The sequence below is a fragment of the Orussus abietinus genome, unplaced genomic scaffold (assembly GCF_000612105.2).
Source record: "Orussus abietinus isolate OABI.00-Male unplaced genomic scaffold, Oabi_2.0 scaffold73, whole genome shotgun sequence".
Classification (NCBI taxonomy): domain Eukaryota; kingdom Metazoa; phylum Arthropoda; class Insecta; order Hymenoptera; family Orussidae; genus Orussus; species Orussus abietinus.
Window position 1 is genome coordinate 440,902 of NW_019394248.1, and position 18,481 is coordinate 459,382.

Below are 18,481 nucleotides of genomic sequence, written 5' to 3' on the forward strand. Positions count from 1 at the left end.
GAAAAGGTGATCGATAAATGAGACTGGGAGCAAATCGTGAAAGCAAATGTTTTTTTTCTGTAATTTATAATTAATCGTAAAGTATTTCCTCCTGGTCTTACAGCAATTAAGCGGTTATTAATCTAATTAAATTCCGAGTAATTTTTATACAAAACAAAAAGGAAAAAGGGTAAGTCAAGCCTCGTCGGCGACAGGGCGAGATCGGTGAGAATTTCCAAAAAGGGTTAGAAAACGATAAAAAGACTCTCGATATCCGGTCATCGACCGGCAAAATCAAATTGAAATCGCCACCGATCTCCACCGGAAGTGGACGAAATAGAAATTCCCTTTTCCGGCCTCGCACCCTCCCGAAAGCCACTCTCGCAAAGAATTTCGGGGGAATAAAAAAAAAAGAAAAGAAAAGGATTTTCTTCACCTCGGTTCGCAATTTCGCAAAAAGTACATCTACAAGATCGCAAAGCTTCGCCCATCCGAATTGCGCATCCCCTTCCTCCTTCCTCCGCAAATTACCCCTCTCCCTCTATCATCCACCATAAACTCAACGAGGACTTAAAGTCCCTCTCTACGAGAAAAAAAGATTTAAAGAAAAATAAAAAAAAAAAAGAAGAACACGAAATAAATGGAAAACGAAAACTCGTAAAAATGGTAACCATCTCTTAGTATACAGTTGCGATTCCCCCCCTCGAAGGCGCGACCAATTTGGCCGATGGACATTTAATTTCCACTGACTTTTCATTCATCGGATGATAATAACGAAGACGGCCTAACTAGTTCGAGATGATTTCGGCCGATAAGACGCGCCCTTCGCGGGGGGTCGAAATTACCGGCGTGTACGCGACTCCATTTTGTCATATCTCCTTAATAAGGTGTAGGACGATATCGCACAGCGGGACCACGACGTCGGGGCTCTTAAACTCTAATATAAGTGTCTCCTTAATAATTAGATATATCATATCGAGAGGTGAGAGTACTCTTCGCTATCAATAAACGGATCGTTAATCGTTAATCTGCGATTCACGTGTAACATAGACGCGTCCAGCGCATGGAAACATAAATAAATAAATATTAAATGGATGTATTTACAGAGTCGGGAGGAAGTGGGGGCGGGATATATATATCTATATATGTGTGTGTGTATATATATACCGAGGTAAATATCGGTTCGATCGGGACACGTATTCCCTGTCGACGTTACGTATATGTATATTACGCGTTTGCACGATCAGCTGATGGGAGATGTGAAAATGAAATAATTCTATGAAATAATACTCTGGGGATTTTGGTGAGGGGGTAGGAGGGGGACCTGAACGATTATGCGAACGTATACGGATTGAGGTAGAAGTGGTTCTTCTATATACCTATTATATACGTATTTATGTACGTAACGCTGGTCACTGGTTGTCGTCACTTTGAGCACTGGTCTGTACTTGAACTTGAACTAAAAGTAGCTTTGGGCATCGCGTCGTGGTTCTTTGCCTTAAGGGCCTCTCAACGAGAAGGAAATACTCCTTAAAACGTAAAAAAATCTCAACCCTCGAACTCTTCTTCGAGGGAAAAGGAACAAAACTCAACATTGGACGTCGCATCGACCGGACGAAAGGAAACTCTTGAGAAAAACCCCTTAAAAATTGGGAGTGAACTTCAATTTCCGATAATTCGTAACCCGAACGGTGAAGCGCCACTTATTAGAAAAATTAAAAAAAAAAAAGAAAGAACATCCGGTTAATTAAATAAAATATTTAATTAATTTCGTTAATCGTCTCGCTCGATGGAATCGAATTTTAGTTAGCTTCGGTGGACTAAAAAGCCTTCGTTTCGTCAATTTTGGAAACGGAAGACAAAAGAAACATCGGCAATTGCATTTGGAAGTTCACTTGTAAATCTTGGGAATTTTCTTGGAATTTCTCGCAAGGGTCCTTCACAATTCAAGGGAAATGAAAGCTTCGGGTGGGGAGGAGGGATTAATTACAAAGCTTAAAAATTGTAGACTAACGAGTTAACCCTACGCCTCTTAAAATTACGCGTACTTAATACCGGAGACGTCGCCGGATGCACCCAGGACGAACGTAATACATACATCCCCGAGGGGGCAGCGAACGCAAGCTGGAAATCCAGAAAAGACGAAGCGCGAGAAGATCTTAGCGATCGGAAAATCGAAAGCCAAAGACCCACGAGACGAGAAAATCCGGCGAAGAAAACGCGACCGTCAGCGGCCTCGGCCGCGTCGGGCGCGCCGCCATCTTGAACGGGTCCGTAGCCGCCTAAATTGTATACTATTAGTAAAGTAACTATTTATTATCGTCATTGTCATCGTGTTCCACGAGAAAGGTAAGCGAACGGCTCCTTAACGTTTGCACTCGGCTATTGCATCGTTTGATTATTGTATTGTACGACTTATCGACTATTATACTCTGTAGTTTGTACTTGGTTTTCATATTCCTGAGAAAAGGACATTTGTGGAGTGTGGAGGCCGCAGTCGTCCCCCCTTCCCCCCCCCCCCCGCAGGACGCCGAGGAGAGGGCACGGCTGCGACCCCAAAATTTTAACTTTACTTTATTTATTTATTCCATCTCTTCTACTTCTCGTATTTTTTTTCTTCTTTTTTTTTTTTTGTTTTCCCCTCCATGCCGTGTAACCCGCTGAGTAACTCACGATCGTTCTTCCCCTTTCCTTCATCTACAGTTAAATACCGTCGTGTGTATGTACAGTGACGTTACGAAGGTCGGTGCACCCTGTATATTTAATCGCGTAGGTGAGGTAGCATTTGTACTTGCACGCGGTGTGCCGAGATGTCAGTCGGAAGATTCGCATCGTGTCGGTAATTGCAGGCGTTGAAGTCTCCGAGGGACCGCGGAGGGACGGTACCAAAATGGCGGCCGTAACGTTCCCGGTAATCCTACATCCCATGCCCTTGAAAAATAGTCTACGGTCTAAATTTCTCCCTGAAGAACATCCGGTAATTGTCCTTTAGAATGTGCGGACATTGTTCGTTATTAATTGGTTATTGTAAACGCCCCTCCGGCGACCCTGGAGACCTCCACCTCATCCGCGACGTCCTAGCCGTTTCTTTCTTCCCTCTCGAATAACCCTTAGATTCGCAGCGTGTACAGTGGGTCACGTGAATGCCCTTTGAATATAATGGTCTTCCCTTTACTCGTTAGTACTTAAGAATTATGTTTACTTTGTACTATAATCCGCGGCACGCAGGACCGCCGCCCCAGTAATCGAAGCCCCGCGTTGCGTGCGCACGCGCGTCGGATATATCTTCATTTTCGTTAATATTCGCGGTCGCCATTACTGCATACTATTTTAAATACTATATACGCTTAAACGGTACAGCCGCGAGTACACTCCGGATGGTGTAGGTACAGCGAATGACATCGATTATTAATATTCCATTTTTTATCTCCCTTACATGCTGTAGGTACCTCGTGTGGTGCGTACTCTCTCGGTGGAGGAGGGTTCTTTTTTTCCTTTCTTTCTTTCTCTCGTTCGCTCAAATTCTTTGCAAAACCCGACTCGCAAAACGATGGGCACGCGCGGAAAACCCTGGCTCCGCTGCGGAAACGCATAGCCAGGTTTTTCGAGAACCTCCTAACAGAGCCGAGGCTTAATCTCGAGGCGCCATTTGACCAACCGACGCCATCTTGGATTTCCTGACAAACGCGGTAGTTCCTCGATACGGTCGACTTGATGATAGAATTAAATGTTCTAATTAACGAGATTTCTTTGAAGTGTGTGGATAGGAAATTAATTGTTTATGCAAAGTGATCGGGCGCCGATTTCGTCAAATAGGCTCTGGGGGTGTTCCCAGCCACGCTGTGTCACACACGACATCTATAAAGGATTTTGAATCCGTAAACACATAATATATAAACAACATGAAACATATTATCCTACTGCGTAGTACAATAATAGGGACGCGCGGGTACACGCGCGTACCTACGCACTCGCGCGTGCGTGTACACGCGCGTAACGCGTATCTGTATATATATATATATTTGTATATATATAAAGTATCTTTACACCGGTGATAGAGGGTTTTGGTTAAAATTTCAACAGGGCGCGCGACGGCCTCTTCGTCGAATTTCGCAAGTTTGCCAGCGGGATTCCTCACACTTTCCTAGCCCCCTCAAAGAAGAAGATGAAGATAAAGAAAAAACAAATAATTGCCACCGATTGCGTTCGCGGCCCTCTCGAAACCCTTTGCACCCCCTCGCAAGGTCCTCCCCTCGCTCTCCCTCTCCGAAAAAAAAAATCCAAAGTCGAATCCACCCTCGAGACGAGGCACCGCTCCTCCGGGATTTTCTTTCCCGGAGGAACCGCCGATAAAAGTCCAACGGAAAAGATGAAAAAGAAAAGAAAAAGCTATAAACAATCGGCGAACGGAGGAAGGTGCGAGGGGTGCCAGCGCTTAAGGTGGTTACACACGTAACGATTAGTCGGTGTAAACCGATCTGTACAGATTAAACTGACGTTGGAATTACACATGGGTGTTACAGACCTCGATTAAACTGCATGTACACCTAAAATCCCAGGACTTATCGTTGCGTGTAGTATCCACCTTGCCCGGCGGTGGCGCCGCCATCGGTCGTTACATACATTTACATAACTATACATACGCACGTTCTCCGCCCCCTGCGACGCTCTCGCACATCGTGACAGTACAATTAATCCTAATTACTCCTCGTAATAATTTTACATTGATTATCTAGGTACTCGTCCCGCCCCCCGGGATTTATCGAGGGGGGTCGCCAACCCTTCTCTGCATTTTTCAACGCCGCCGTGTCAATGTCCGTGTGCGTGCGTACGCGCACGCGTAGCCGCGAGTGTAACTCGGAAACTCGGAAAAAGAGAAAAACCGCCACCTGGGGTGGGCGAAAAAACGCAACAACGTCAACGTAACCCTAAATGTCCGGGGGTCCTTTTCCCCCAAAGATCCGCTCTGCTCAGCAGAGGTTCCAGGGGGGGAAGCACCCCCGAAAACTCTCTTAAAAAATAAACCCCCGCCTGCCGGAGCTGTACATACTCGCATGGACTCTATATACACTCAGTACGGGCGCGCGTACGTATGTAATGTGTGGCCGTGTGCGTGTGTGCGTGTACGCGTGTACATATGTAGAAACCGCCGTGTCTAAATTCACATCCGCACACGCGGGGGCATTGGCCCCCCAGCTCATCGAAATTCAAAATTCCCCCTCGTGGGTTTCAATTTCCCGATTTCGGAACACCCCTCCCCCTCGCCCTGCTCCCCCCGAAAACTTTTTTAGACTCTCACTTGAGACACTCAGTGCGATTCTGACACGCCAAACCTCCTCTCTTGTCTCCCCGAATTTCTTCACATCTTTTTTTGTCCTCCATATTTTTTTCCCCCATTTTCTCCATTTTCTTCGAATTTCCCCCCCGAAGACCGGAAATGGAGGAGCTTCGCTGTCTCTCTCCTTTATCATTTATGCAACCCCCTTTTTTTAGGGTCCCTGACGTCACTGGGTATGCGTACGAGCGTGTGGGTGCGTGTCGAAAAGGCGTGTCGCGGTAATCGATGTCGATTCTGATGTAAAAAAAAAAAGAAACGCGGCGAAGGGCTTTTTTTCTTTCTTTCTTTCTTTTTTTTTTTCTCTAGGTATTTCGAAATTGGCCAATCGCAATCGGTCGCGCAATTTCGGATCACCTCTTCGTTATGCGATATTCACGTATGTGCATATTTGTATATATTTATATATTCGTAGAAATCTTTGTATACGTATATGCTGTTACTCCAAAATTACTCTCGACGAGGGTAAATATATATTCATTTTCGGCTCGGGGACTTCGAGAGACCCTTTATCGAGAAAACTCGCATCTCGGTGGAATGTACGTAGAAATGCGATTTCGGGCAGTCGAGTGAAAAAGGCACGGGCAAAAACCTGCGGCATACCTAGAATCCATGATTTCGTTCGATACGGACCAGCCATTACGTCAAAGAGACAAGATGCAATCCCACCCTGAGAAAATTCAACCGGAGAAATATTTAGTTAATCCAAAAAATTGACTCGAACTCCAATAAATTGTATACGACGTTTCTTCGGAATTGTGATGACGTAGAACCACCAGAAATGTACTCGTATGAACAATTTTTCTTTTTCTTTCTGCACGTGGATAATACACCGTGTCTCTTCCACGCCATGGGACCAGCAACTTTTCAATGTGTCATTTTTATTTACTTTAATAATTGACAGTTTTCCACGACTGGTCGTAGTCGATCGCGCTTGTCTTCGCGAGAGGCATCGAAGTCCCCGGAATAAATTGGCCTGAAAATCGGGAAAGGCTGTCGACATTCATTTTCCCTGTATGCACGTAAAAGTCGGACAATATAATGAGGTAGTGACACCCCGGTTTCCTTTAAGATCGTGGATATTGTGCAAGCGGTGTGTGTGCGTGTGTGTCGTGTGTGTAACACATGCTTTGTTGGACTCGAAAATGAGAAATGAACCGTTCTTTGGGCGCCGCGTCTCGCGTAGGTACGTAAAGCACTTCGTCGTTCTAAACATTAAATAATTCTCTCTATCATCTATTGTCTTTGATAACTTACGATAGGCATATCGTTGTGAGGTAACTCTTTAAACCTTCGCTCCCTCCCTCTCTCTCTCTCTTTCTCTTTTCCATATCCCCGTAACAAAAGAAAGAAAATCTGTAAAAAGTGTAAATACTGCAACAAGTAATATCGCGGTGCCATCCTGACTAGGAGTATCTCTAACTATTATTCATGTAATGTACACATATATATACACAGGTATGTATATATATATATTTATATATATTTCTCCATTTATCTATTGTAATCGTTCCTATATCCGCGACTCGATCGATCCCCCTTCGTGTTACATTTCCTTCCTTTTCACCGTCTATTTTGCATGTTTTACCCGCGATCGATGCCTAGTTTAGCTTCAATTCACTATTGCGACTATTGCTTAGGACAAAAGTCCTCGATATTAAACACTGTAAATAGGTAACAAAATTGGTATCCCTTGATCTGCTGAATAGCGTCCCGACGCGCCTACCGATCTCGCCACGCGGAATCGACCTCGTGATAAGGAACTCCTGTGATAAGAGACACCTCGCCAACGAGTCTCGGGTTCCCCCTCCACCTTGGTATATGAAAAGTTATAAAAAACGCGTGTGGTAGAAATTTCGGGCGCGACTGCGCGGTACAAAAATCCGTTTTGATAAGTTATCGATAACGACACCGCCGGCGATTTTTCTTTTCTTTCCGTTTGTTACTTAACGTTATATCACTTAACATCCTCCAGGACACTCGAAATTGGTATTACTGAAAGGGAAGTCCTTATCACTAGCTTGGTTCCGCTATTATCGTGCTCGGCTCCGAAAATATATAATATATATATATATATTCATCTTTTCTCGTGGTTAATATTTTTAGTGACACTTCGTACGACCTGCTCCCCCTCCCCTCACGTACAAAAGTAAGATCCGTATCTGCGTATAAAAAGTATCTCCGTTATGTTTGGAATTTCCTCGACACACGTCTTTTCGAAACGAAAGCCGAAAAGTTGTACGCGGTGGCGCTCGCGCGTTAAACCCAGCATAGAAGTAGTCTCCATTAACACAGAGTGGGTCAAAACACTGGTACCTTTTTTTTTTATTTTTTTTTTTTCTAGAGAAAGAGAATAACATTTCCAGTCGAAAGTTCCTTTTCCATTTTTCTCTCCGATCGGTACTTACCGAGATACTGGCTTAACTTTTCAAATCTCCCGCGCGTTCGCGATTGGTCGGTTTAATTTATTTATAACTCGAGAAGTACCGATGGTAGAAAAAAATAGAAAAGGAACTTTTGCCTGGTTATGTTATCCTCTTTCCCGCCTTAAATGGTCCAGCCAGTGTTTCGGGACACCATGTATAGTTTTTCTGGTTTTGGCACTGTATGTGACGTAACTTAAACCCTACGATCAACTATAGTTCCATCCTAGGCTCGACTTTAACAGTAATAAACATTACTAGGTGTAGAAACGGTGTAGTGTAGTAGGTGGTAATAGTAGTAGTAGTAGAAGTTCCATCGCAGTAAATATTGTACTTAGATTGCTATTGTGATAGTGGCAGTAGTTTTGTCCGCGGTATTTTTCTTTCTCTTTCTCGATTAATTGTTCTTTTCGACGTTCTTGACGATAGGAAAAATAAGATCGTAGGGCGGATCTTGTTTCTCGTTTTGACAACTATTTCCTGAGTAGTGATTGGCTGCGATTCGCTTGCTATCCTATTACTATATATGCTCTCTTGCTCGACTGTATCCCCGTATTACTATTTCCCGTTTTCCTGTATTCCATCGCCGACTATATATCGCCTCTTCTATAGTATAGTGAATTATTCTTACATGACGGTTGCACTTTCATTGACTAGTTTTGTGATTTGCAGCGCACGCGCTCCGGCGCCGATATATTACTTTTCGGTCCTTCCGTTTCTCCTCCTCGCTGTCTCATATATATATATATATTTTTATATATATCGGTATAGTTTAATATAGTTTCTCTACACGCTCGCCTGAATCTCTCAAGTACGATGGAAAACTTGCGGGGCGCTTCCCGCGGTCCCAGAGTGGCCAAAAATTGGCCAAATTTGTGGATGACCATTTTTTTTTTTTTTAAGATCTCAAAAACGCGATCGTAAAATAATGGAACAATTCAAGTTTAAACAAATACAGTCGGCTCGACTGTTTTAACCGGTTATCGACGGATTGTACGAAAACGAGGTTGGAAATGGTATTAAAATAAATTAAAAAAAAAAAATAAGAATACGAGGGGGAGGAAAATGAAAGGATTGAAAATTTCGGCCGAATTTCAAAAACGTTCCTGTGGGTCTTCGCCATCAAGATCTCCCATTAGCCTGAGAGATTAACATTAAAGAGATTAAAAAATAAAATCCGAAGGGAAGAAAGTAAAAACATCCCCAGCAAATCTGCCATGGGGTCGAGATATTCGATATAAACAAAAAAAGAAATTGAAAAACGGTAAGAAAAATATAGGATCGACCATTCGGGCCAAATTTCAACCCCATCAAATTCCCCCTGTAACCCCGCATCGGTCGTACGCTGATAAAGAAAAAGCACAATTGAACCGAATAAATCTCTCGTTAATTCAAAGAATAATTACACGACTGAAATAAACTGGAATAAATCGGAGGAAACGCTTCTTCCGACTTGTGACAATCTATCTGAGTTTATTCCAGTCGAGCTCCATGAATTAACGAAATGTACCTTCGTTACAATTAAAAGAAACATTTCTCCGGTCCAATGACTCTTTCTTTTTCTCAGCGTAAATTGGATGAAAATCGGTTAAAAAAAAAAAAAAGAAAATTGAGAGATCCAGCCAGAACCGCGGCCCGCGCCTCGTCACTCCCGCGCGCGTCCCTCCTCGAAGGGGACAGGGAACCGGCCCGTCCCTCGGGACTCCCGGGACGGGCCGGACTCGACGGGCCCGCCGGTCGGCGACGATCCGGACTCAACGGGCCCACCGGTCGGCGACGAGCCGAGCGAAGAGAGAGGGCGCTCCCGGCACCCTGCAGGTAACTCTAGTAGAAGTCCGGGTCCCTCGGGAACCCGGTTATTGGGGCACCGAGTCCGCCACCGAGTGGTTGTTCGACTGCTGGAACGCCTTCTCGTCGATATCCGGCTTGTGTTCCCGGGCGATGTGGCGCCGCACCGTGTTGTTCCTGGTGAAGGTCCTCGAACAGAAGGGGCAGGGCACGCGGATGCCCTGGTGGCGCTGCCGGATGTGAGCTCGCAGATTCGTCTCGTACCCGTAGAGCCGCTCGCAGAACGGACATTTCAGCTTCTTACCTGTTGGAGAAAGGGTTATTAATTATTTATTCGTTCCTTCCAAAATCGACAATGTGGTCGATAAACCCCTTAAGGTGGGACGAAAGTGCCGTCAGAGTTCTCATGATACTATCGAAGAATTTCCAATTTGATTGCTTAGTCTTACTAAGCTCGAAAGTCGCGAGATTTCATTTTTCGACGAGAAGAAAAAAATGTATTTATCCCGGACAAAAAACAAAGGACACTTTTTTTCTCTTGGGAGTTTCAAGACCTTCCTTGGGAACTCCAAAATCGCGGGGTGAAGTTTCAAATGACGACGTATGAGTTATGAGAGATGACTTATAGAGTTCGCCACGTTGGACTCAGAAAATCAAGTGGCTCAACTCAATAACAATTGGATTTACTCTTTTTTTTCTTTCTTCGGTGCACGCCGTCTTCTTGGGACCACTCGAAAATACATAATCGCTCCTCGACGAGACGTCTCCCTATGAGAACAATTTGAACACGTGCAATTTGGTTTTACGGCATTTAAACAAGCACTAATTAAAGCCGGAGGTTACGCCAAGTGAAACTGGGGCGAGAACGCGATCTGCATGTCTGAAAGAATCTTCACCTCCTACCAAACCTAAAACTTAGAATGAGAAAAAAAGAAACATCTCGTTCACTGGAGCCAAAGAATTATTTTTCGAATTTTCAAGAAATATCGCCTTCGTATCAATGAACCCTTTCCTTAGGGATGAAAATGCTCGAGGAAAAAATGAAAAGCATTCAAGAGCTCGTCTTGTAAATCCTCCCACGTGTACCTTCGGTGTCGACGACCCGAACGCCCGCCATAGTTTCTAAAAAAGGAAGAAAGAGAAGAGAGAAAAAGAAAAAGAAGAAGAAGAAAGGGATTGAAAAAACAGACCAGGTGCTAAAAACAATCATGGAGGGCCTGCGATAACGAGGGATTTCGAAAGAGGTCCCTCGCCTCGGAAACGTGCGAAAACCCATTAGAAAGAATCCTAAGCGAGCGTTCCAGGAAATCATGCGTGTGTCGAGGAAGGCCACGTCTTCTTTCCCTTTTTAGAGTGCGAGCGAGTCGTCGATTCGCGGAAGTGGGGCCCGACTCGCGGCATTAGGCCAATGCCTCTTGTACGCCGGCGCGTGCAAGGCCATCGTAGAAGAGAATCGGTTCCCATCGGTCCTATCGGGTCCTATCGGATCCTATTGGGTCCTATCGGGCCCCCATCGGGGCCCGAAATCATCAGAAAGAACGAGGTCTTTCAGCGCTAAGCCCTTTTGCCATACGGGCGAGTTTCGCGAGGGCGTGCGAGCAATATTGGACCAAACGCCCGACGCACTTACGGGGCCATATCGCCGAAAGGGTTAAAAATGATTTCCAACGATTTCCAGCTGATTTCCATAATGAAGAAGCATGATTCCCTTAGTGAGGAACCCCTACTCGGGTTTTTCGTGCGTTCCGCATCCGGAATTCCGCGTGGCAGGGTCGATTCGGCGAAAATCGCGTGCCTGGCGTGGGCAGGGCGTGACATGGCCGCCGGGTTTTCGGTAGTTACACCGCCTAAAAATAGTCCTCGGAGAGGGGGATGGCCTAGGAAAGAACAAACGGGGCCGGGGTTGGTGCTCGGTTTCGTGCAGTTGACTATGAAATTCACAAAGGCGGCTTGGGAACAAAGGCGATGCTCGGGGGGCGAAGTGGGGCGAAAATGCCCCAGGGGGCGAGAGCTCCTCGCGAGCTCGATTCGCGGCCATCGAGGACGCGAATCGCCTTCCGGGACTCGGACGAAGAGGTGCCTCTCGATTCCTGGAACGACGACAAAACTCCCCCAAACAGGACGCACCGAATCGTTCGAGACTTCAGCACGTGACCCTAAGGAAGAATCCTCGTGAAATGTCATTTTAAATACCCAGAAATTAAGAGATATTATTCGGATAGGGAAGAAATTCAAATCGAAATGGTTCCCCAGTTCTGCTGATGACAAGGAAATCCTGTCCTTCCTCGAAAGTCCATGAGAAAAATAAGGGAGAAACTCCTCGCGCCGGAAGGCAGAGCGAGCGACCGAAGCGCCGCCATTTTGAAAAACCGCACCCGAGGTCCTCGAGGAAGGACTGCGGGAATCTTCTCGGGAAAAAGGCCGGAAATGGTATAAAAATTCAACGACTATAGCCAGCCCTTCCAAGGCTAACTACTAGTCGAGCGAACGGCCCTCACCGTTTCGAAATCGAATGGAATTAACCTTCGGCATTGCGCAAGAAGTGTCGTGCACCGCGTACCTGCCGACGCATCGTGCGTGTTTACCTCCGAGGAGAGGCAAAGGGCCCGCAAAAGTTCCGACTAGGTGGAAGGGACGACTCTAAGAGGGGAGGAGATATATCGCCATGCGAGAGGGAGTAGCGGAAGGTTAAGTTACGAAACGATTCAGCCTCCAAGGTCGCCTTTAGCCGAGCCCGGACCTTCTCCCTTGGCGACTCGAGAGACGCCTAGCGAGCGGGCCACGAAGTAAAATAAAAACAGGGAAAAAAAAACCTTTGTTAACAAGTAAAGCACATCACATCGCATCGCCAATAAAATGATCGACGAAAACGATGTCTAATTTCAATGGATGATCGGTATTTTCCCTTCGACACTCTCGGGAGCTCCAGAGAGGAATTTCTAATCGCAGCACTTCTAATCCACCACATAACCAGAGTAGAAATAAAAGTACTCGAAGGTCGAGTTACGAAATCGCGATTCGGCCTCGAGATCGACCCAAGAGAAGAGGAACGTTCTCCCTCGGGAAGCCTAAGGTGATATGAAAGGGTTATTCTATGCAGATAAAACGTCAAAATATTCCTAACACTTTTCTCGATATTGCCCCAAAACATTTGACACTTCAGCACGTGACTGAGGAGCTCCTGAGGAAGAACGCGATGCTCATAGAATTTCAATTTAATAAAAATTAGCCTATTTAGCCCAGAGTAGAACCAAGGATACATATTTATTTTTTTTTTAATTAAATTTTCACGAGTATTGCCTTCTTCCATAATCACGTGCGGGAGTTCCAAATTATTCGACGCATCCCATTTGGAGAAAAGTTCTATCAATATTTTGACGTTTCGATATGTATATAGAATGACCCTTTCATATCACCTTAAGACGGATAGGAAAAGGCAGGGGCGAAAAAAAGGGATAGAGGGAGGAAGAGAGGAGGACAATCTCAACGATCCAGGCCTTGACCCATTTCTCTGGATTCCCTGGAACCGCTGGGCGACCGGAAGGAATGGCAAAAGGAAGGAGAAACAGAAGAGGCGACGGAGAAGATGTAGAAAAGACGTTCCCCAGACCGAGGAGCTCCTGGTCCTGGGGTATGGGGATTCCAGGGCCAGAAGAAAATCAATGGAGTTCGGCCGTGCGCGGTGCAGCCCGAAAATCCCGAGGGATCGCACCCTCCTCCCTTTCGCACCCCCATGGAGGAGGGACACCCCCTCCCGACCGAGAATGTCCCGCTAAGGGAGACCATAACCCGCACAACAGAGGTCGGTCTGGATTCCCGTGGTTCCCGAAGGAAGGGAGGTTCCCGAGGCGCACCCTGAAGATGGTCCCGAAGGTCGCCTCGAGGGTCACCAAAGAATACCCCGAAGAACATCCAAAAGAACCCCCCGAATATCATCCTGAAAAACACGCCGATGAACATCCGAAATCGCCAAAAAAAAAAAAAAGAAAAAAAAATTTGATTTCTGGGGAAAAAGTGAAGAAATTCCAAAAGTCTTCCTTATTTGTAACTCTTTGCGTGGTGGTTACCTAAAAGGTGAGATTTCTCGATTTCTCCTGCCTAAGGTCTCACCTAGTGACTTTCGTCCCCAGGGCCGGTTAGGGTTAGGTTATCCCTCGCGAGCCTACTTCCGGTGCGCGCGCACCCACACGCACCCGCACGCACCCTCGCGTATTGATTGGTGCGTGCGGTCGCGGGTGGCGCCGCGCGCGGCTGCGTCGGCAAGCTGTTCCAATGGCGCACGCATTGCCGGCATCCGGGCCGGCTCCCTGACGCACACCGATACGCATTTACGCACTCGTACCCGCACTTAGCGCTCGCTCCCTGATGCACACCCACGGGGACACACTTATTCACCCATACCCTCGTACACGCGCTCGATCATACACATACTCTGGCGCTCACACACGCATACACATAATTGGACGCTCACGCATCCATACGCACACTGGGATGCCCTCACACATTCGTGCACACTCCCAGAAAAAAAAATTCAGTCCTGACAAGAAATTTGACTAACACCCAGAAGATGGGCCAGGAAAAGGATTTTTGTTACATCGACAATAAAAAAAAAATAATTATTTCACGGGGCAATAATAATTCAATTCATAGTTGCGATATTCCTGCAGAGCTTGCTTGTTCGAATGGTAACATTTAATTCAGTCCTTGCAAGAAATTCATTTACTAATTACGAAAGCTCACCCCGACGCCATCGCAGCGCGTGGAGTCGCTTAACCGCGTCGAACCCTCTCACGCGCGATGCAGGATGAGAAGGAGCCACTCTCGGTGAACCCGGACGACCGGGGTTGTCCCTTTGTGTCCGCACTCCGCGGGGAAGCGTGTACCAGGAAGGATCGGCCCAAGGATCGAAGGATACCGAGGGGGGCGGCCGGGATGGGTGGAGGATATAGGATTACGCATTGTGCCGTGCGCAGGGTACACTCCCGATGCGTAAGTTGGAGTAAGTTGGAGTGCGCGCGAGTGCGCCCGCCGACGATTTCCTCGGTCTACTTACCCTGGAAGAGGGACCCCCCCTTCGTGTAGGGAATCTGCAAGGACCTAGCGAGGGATGTAGGGCACGGTACTGCGTGCAGATCATCTGGCCTGCAATTAGGCGCACCGAGGGATTGGATAAAATTAAGGGGGTGCGAAAGTGCCATCCGAGGAGGCAATCCTCCGTGACACTTTTCTCCAAACTGGGTGCACCGAATCATTTGAAATTTTAACCCGTGATCGCGGAGGCCCCAAGGAAGAACGCGATGCTCGTGGAATGTCAATTTTCAGGTATTTTTGAGAAATTTCACTTTTCCGAGATTTTTCACCGCTGGGAGAAGGTACGCCCGAGTTAAAGTTCGATCGTAATATCGCGAGGCAGCGTATCGCTTAATGGCGGCTTGATTAGTGCCTCCGTGGCACGCGACTCCGTTTCCTCTAGCTGGCCGTTAATAATGCGTGCACGCACGCACGCAATCCGGGAAGGGGTGTCGCCGACGGTTTCGCCGATGATGCAAAACCCCGCGAGACGCGCCCATCCACCGGTGAAGAGGGGTAAGTGGATGAGAAAGTATGTCCACGTGATAAGGCGTGAAATTTTCCGCAGGGTTAAGGTGATACGAAAGGGAGATTTCGTATGTATATATAGAAAAAATGTATGATACATTTGAAAATCAAACTGGGTGCACCTAAGAATTTCGATCTTCGCCACTGTGAAGGCCCCAATGAAGAACGCGATGCTCGTGAAATTTCATTAAAAAGAGAAATGTGGCGAAGAATAGCTTTCGTGCCACCTTAAGGTCGAGAAGAGTCCTTAAGTTTTTAGTTTCCTCGGTGAAATGTCGCACTGGCGAGGTTTAGCTCCCTAAGGGCGGTGATATCGACTGGGTCAAGACGGCCGCGTTTATCGCGACCAGATCCGTTCCAATATGGCGGACAGAAGGAGAGAGAGGGGCACACCGAAAACAAAAACGAAATTCAACCGCTCTCGGCCCGTCATTTGGTTTATTAGGTAGATAGGCGATCCGGCGGGCGTATCGTGAATTATTTCGTGACCCAAATACGGCTTGCATGCGGCCCGGCCCTATCAACGGCGTCGTGTGTCGCACGGCGTTCCCACACGCACACGGAACGAGCCTGTGGGTCACGAATACACATACGCGGTTTAGAAATTCCTCATTTTGGCAAGGAACGTCGAGATCTCTCGAGATATCGCCAGAGTCGGCACTTAATGATAAGAAACTCAAAAGAAAAGACGCGAAGCGATGGGATTTGAAAAAACCAAAATGGCGTCTCGGTGCATGGTGACCCCGAGGTCGTGAATACATCCGTACATTCGTTCTAAATTCCTAAGTCCGTCAAGGAATACCGAAATCTTGTCGGATACAGCCAAATTCGACACTTAATATCGAGAAACCCAAAAGAAAAGACCCGAAGCGATGGGATTTAGAAAAAAGCAAAATGGCGTCTCGGTGCACCGAGGCGCCATTATCGCGCGCAGCGTTCCGGGGCGTTTCTTCTTTCACTTCGCGATTCCACGGCTAATTTCGGCGAGCACGGATGGGACAAAGAATGTTTTCTGAGGCGAACCGGCCCCGCAGGCTTCCCGATCTTTTTTTCTTTCCTCCTTTTTTTTTCTTTTTCGAGACTCCCAGGCACGCCCGGCCATGACCCACTTCGAGAGTGGCCTCTCTCGTTACGTTGTGCGTTAGATATACGTTCGGCGTCGGCGTGTATCGGACTCCTTGGGCCACCGTGTAGACGAAATACGATATTGCTTTTAATACCGACAAGGCGGTCCGAAAGTTTCTCCCAGCTCGGACTAGCCGGCTGTAAAATTGGCGCGTCCACTCGGGAACGAAGACCTAACACCCCGCGCGATGGGAAATTTTTTGCGAAAAAAAAGGAAAAAAAAAATGTAATTGGCGCCCAACTCTACCGAGTTTCCCGATCGACGAGAAAAATTCGACGCCCTGGGGGCGTTACATATATTTTTTTTTTTTTTTGGTACTATCAGAAGAAATATTTCTTTGGTTCAATTTCACCTTTCGGGGTAGTGCATTAAAGTGCAATCACTGGATGCACCTCGGGACGACTCGCGAGGTCGCGGGTGGAGGACAGATAAATAATGAAGAAATGTAAGAGAAGAAGGGTTAAGACGCGAGTTCCCGCAATCTTTAAAGATGCATGCAGAACTCTTATCAGCCCGTCGCGGTGCACTTTCACGTCGGTCTTGAATAATGCATCGGAGAGACGGTGCAAGTGGCCTCGGCGAGGGTGCATAAGACGCGATTAAAGTTCTGCCAAGTTCCGAGCTCTTCTCAGAACCACCGTACTTATGATTAATTTCAACCGTTCTCCATTACGAGGGAAGGAAAAAAATTCCAACTCCGAACTCCTTCGTCCTCGCAATCGATGGAAATAGGAGAATTAACGACACTTGCACGCAATCCCGCAAGACTTTCCGATGCACTCATCAATTATCGACGAAGGGCGTTACGAAAGATTTAAGGGGAACGAAGTCCTCGAGCTGAGAAAAAAATTAAACATTCAACTTTCTCGCGTGATAGGTAACAATACAATTTTTTTTTTAGGAGGGTAAGAAAGTAAGTTAATTAATTATTCTTTGTATTAAAAGATGAATATTTCTTTCGGTACTACTCGTAGAAAGATTTTTTAGGTTCGATGACACTTTTCTCGAAGTATAGACCGAAAATCGAGTGCGTAGAAACAGGTGAGGAGGCCCCGGTCGTCGAATGCGCGTCTCTTCCTATTTGCAGTCCCTGTCCACGTGGTGTGTCGATCTTTACCGTTAGAGCGGCATCGGAGGCTCTAAAAAAAAGTTTCTCTCCGGTTTCAGGAACGGCGTTTCCGGCTGAGGTCATCGCGAACCTCCGTTCTAACGCCGGTAATGCAAAACGCCCGAGAGAGGTTCTTACCGAGAAGGAGGCCCCTCCTCGTCCGATTTTCGGTCCGAAAATTTACGAAACACTTAATGAGTCGTCATTACGGTCCCTCCTGGGAGATCGGGCCCTAATTGGCGGGTTGGAAAATATCGGGTGCGTGAAGTCACTTTTGAGGGACCTCTTCGACCACCGCCTCGTGAATGTCGGACGCGAGCTGTACTTGGCGCGAGACTCTGCCGAATTTTTAAAAAGCCGATTCCCCTCCATAATAAATGAACAATCATTAAATAGGCTCGTTTCCTCGCATCCACAAAAAATATGCGTAATCTCCTATATAGAAAATGAATTCGTCCAAACGCAGAGTGCGTAGACCCGCGGGCGGTAATGAGGCTCCTAAGAGTCATAGAGGTATAATTTTTAAAAAGGCAATTCTCCATAATAAATGGGCAGTGATTAAAAAGGCTCGTTTCCTCGCATCCGCGCAAAATATGCGTAATCGGCTAGATGTTAGAAAATGAATTCATACAAACGCAGAGTGCGTAGACCCGCGGGCGGTAATGAGATTCCCAAGAGTCATGCAGGTACCAATCGAGAAGGAAGAATTAGGTAGCAAGGACCGCGGTCTATAAATAAACGAGAAAGGACGGCGTTAGGGAGCGACATCCCATGATTTAGAAATGCGGAGAGAAAGTCCCCTCGACTGGACCAAGAGAGAGGAGGATGTCTTAGATCTTGCGAAACCGAGAAGAGTGGACCATCTTGTCGTCGCTAGGGACGCAAAAACGCGAGACGGATACGGGAAGAGAAGGACCGAAGATGGGATAAAAAGGAAAAGAAAAAAAGAGGACCAGTCAGCATCCCCTTCGAGGGCGAATCTAAGTCGCGAGATCGATCGCGATCTGGTCCCCCTTTTTTTCTGACCGACCTGCGGCAAATCGGACGGAACCGAGAAGATCGATTGTCATCGATCGATGGACCTCTAACGATCGATCCGACCAACCGAAGTGCCGGTATCGATT

The 18,481-nt window shown here is 46.7% G+C and overlaps 1 protein-coding gene across 3 annotated transcripts in view; it reads right to left on the bottom strand.

Moving 5' to 3' along the window:
- Window positions 1-2,579: 2,579 nt before the first annotated feature.
- Window positions 2,580-18,481, bottom strand: part of LOC105695691 (zinc finger protein chinmo) — a 45,639-nt gene continuing 29,737 nt past the window's right edge. For all 3 annotated transcript variants that reach the window (XM_012417499.2, XM_012417492.2, XM_012417507.1), the window contains one exon: window positions 2,580-9,829. In XM_012417499.2, coding sequence (XP_012272922.1) covers window positions 9,594-9,829 — 236 coding nt within the window. In that variant the 3' untranslated portion in view covers window positions 2,580-9,593. The remainder of the gene's footprint in view (window positions 9,830-18,481) is intronic.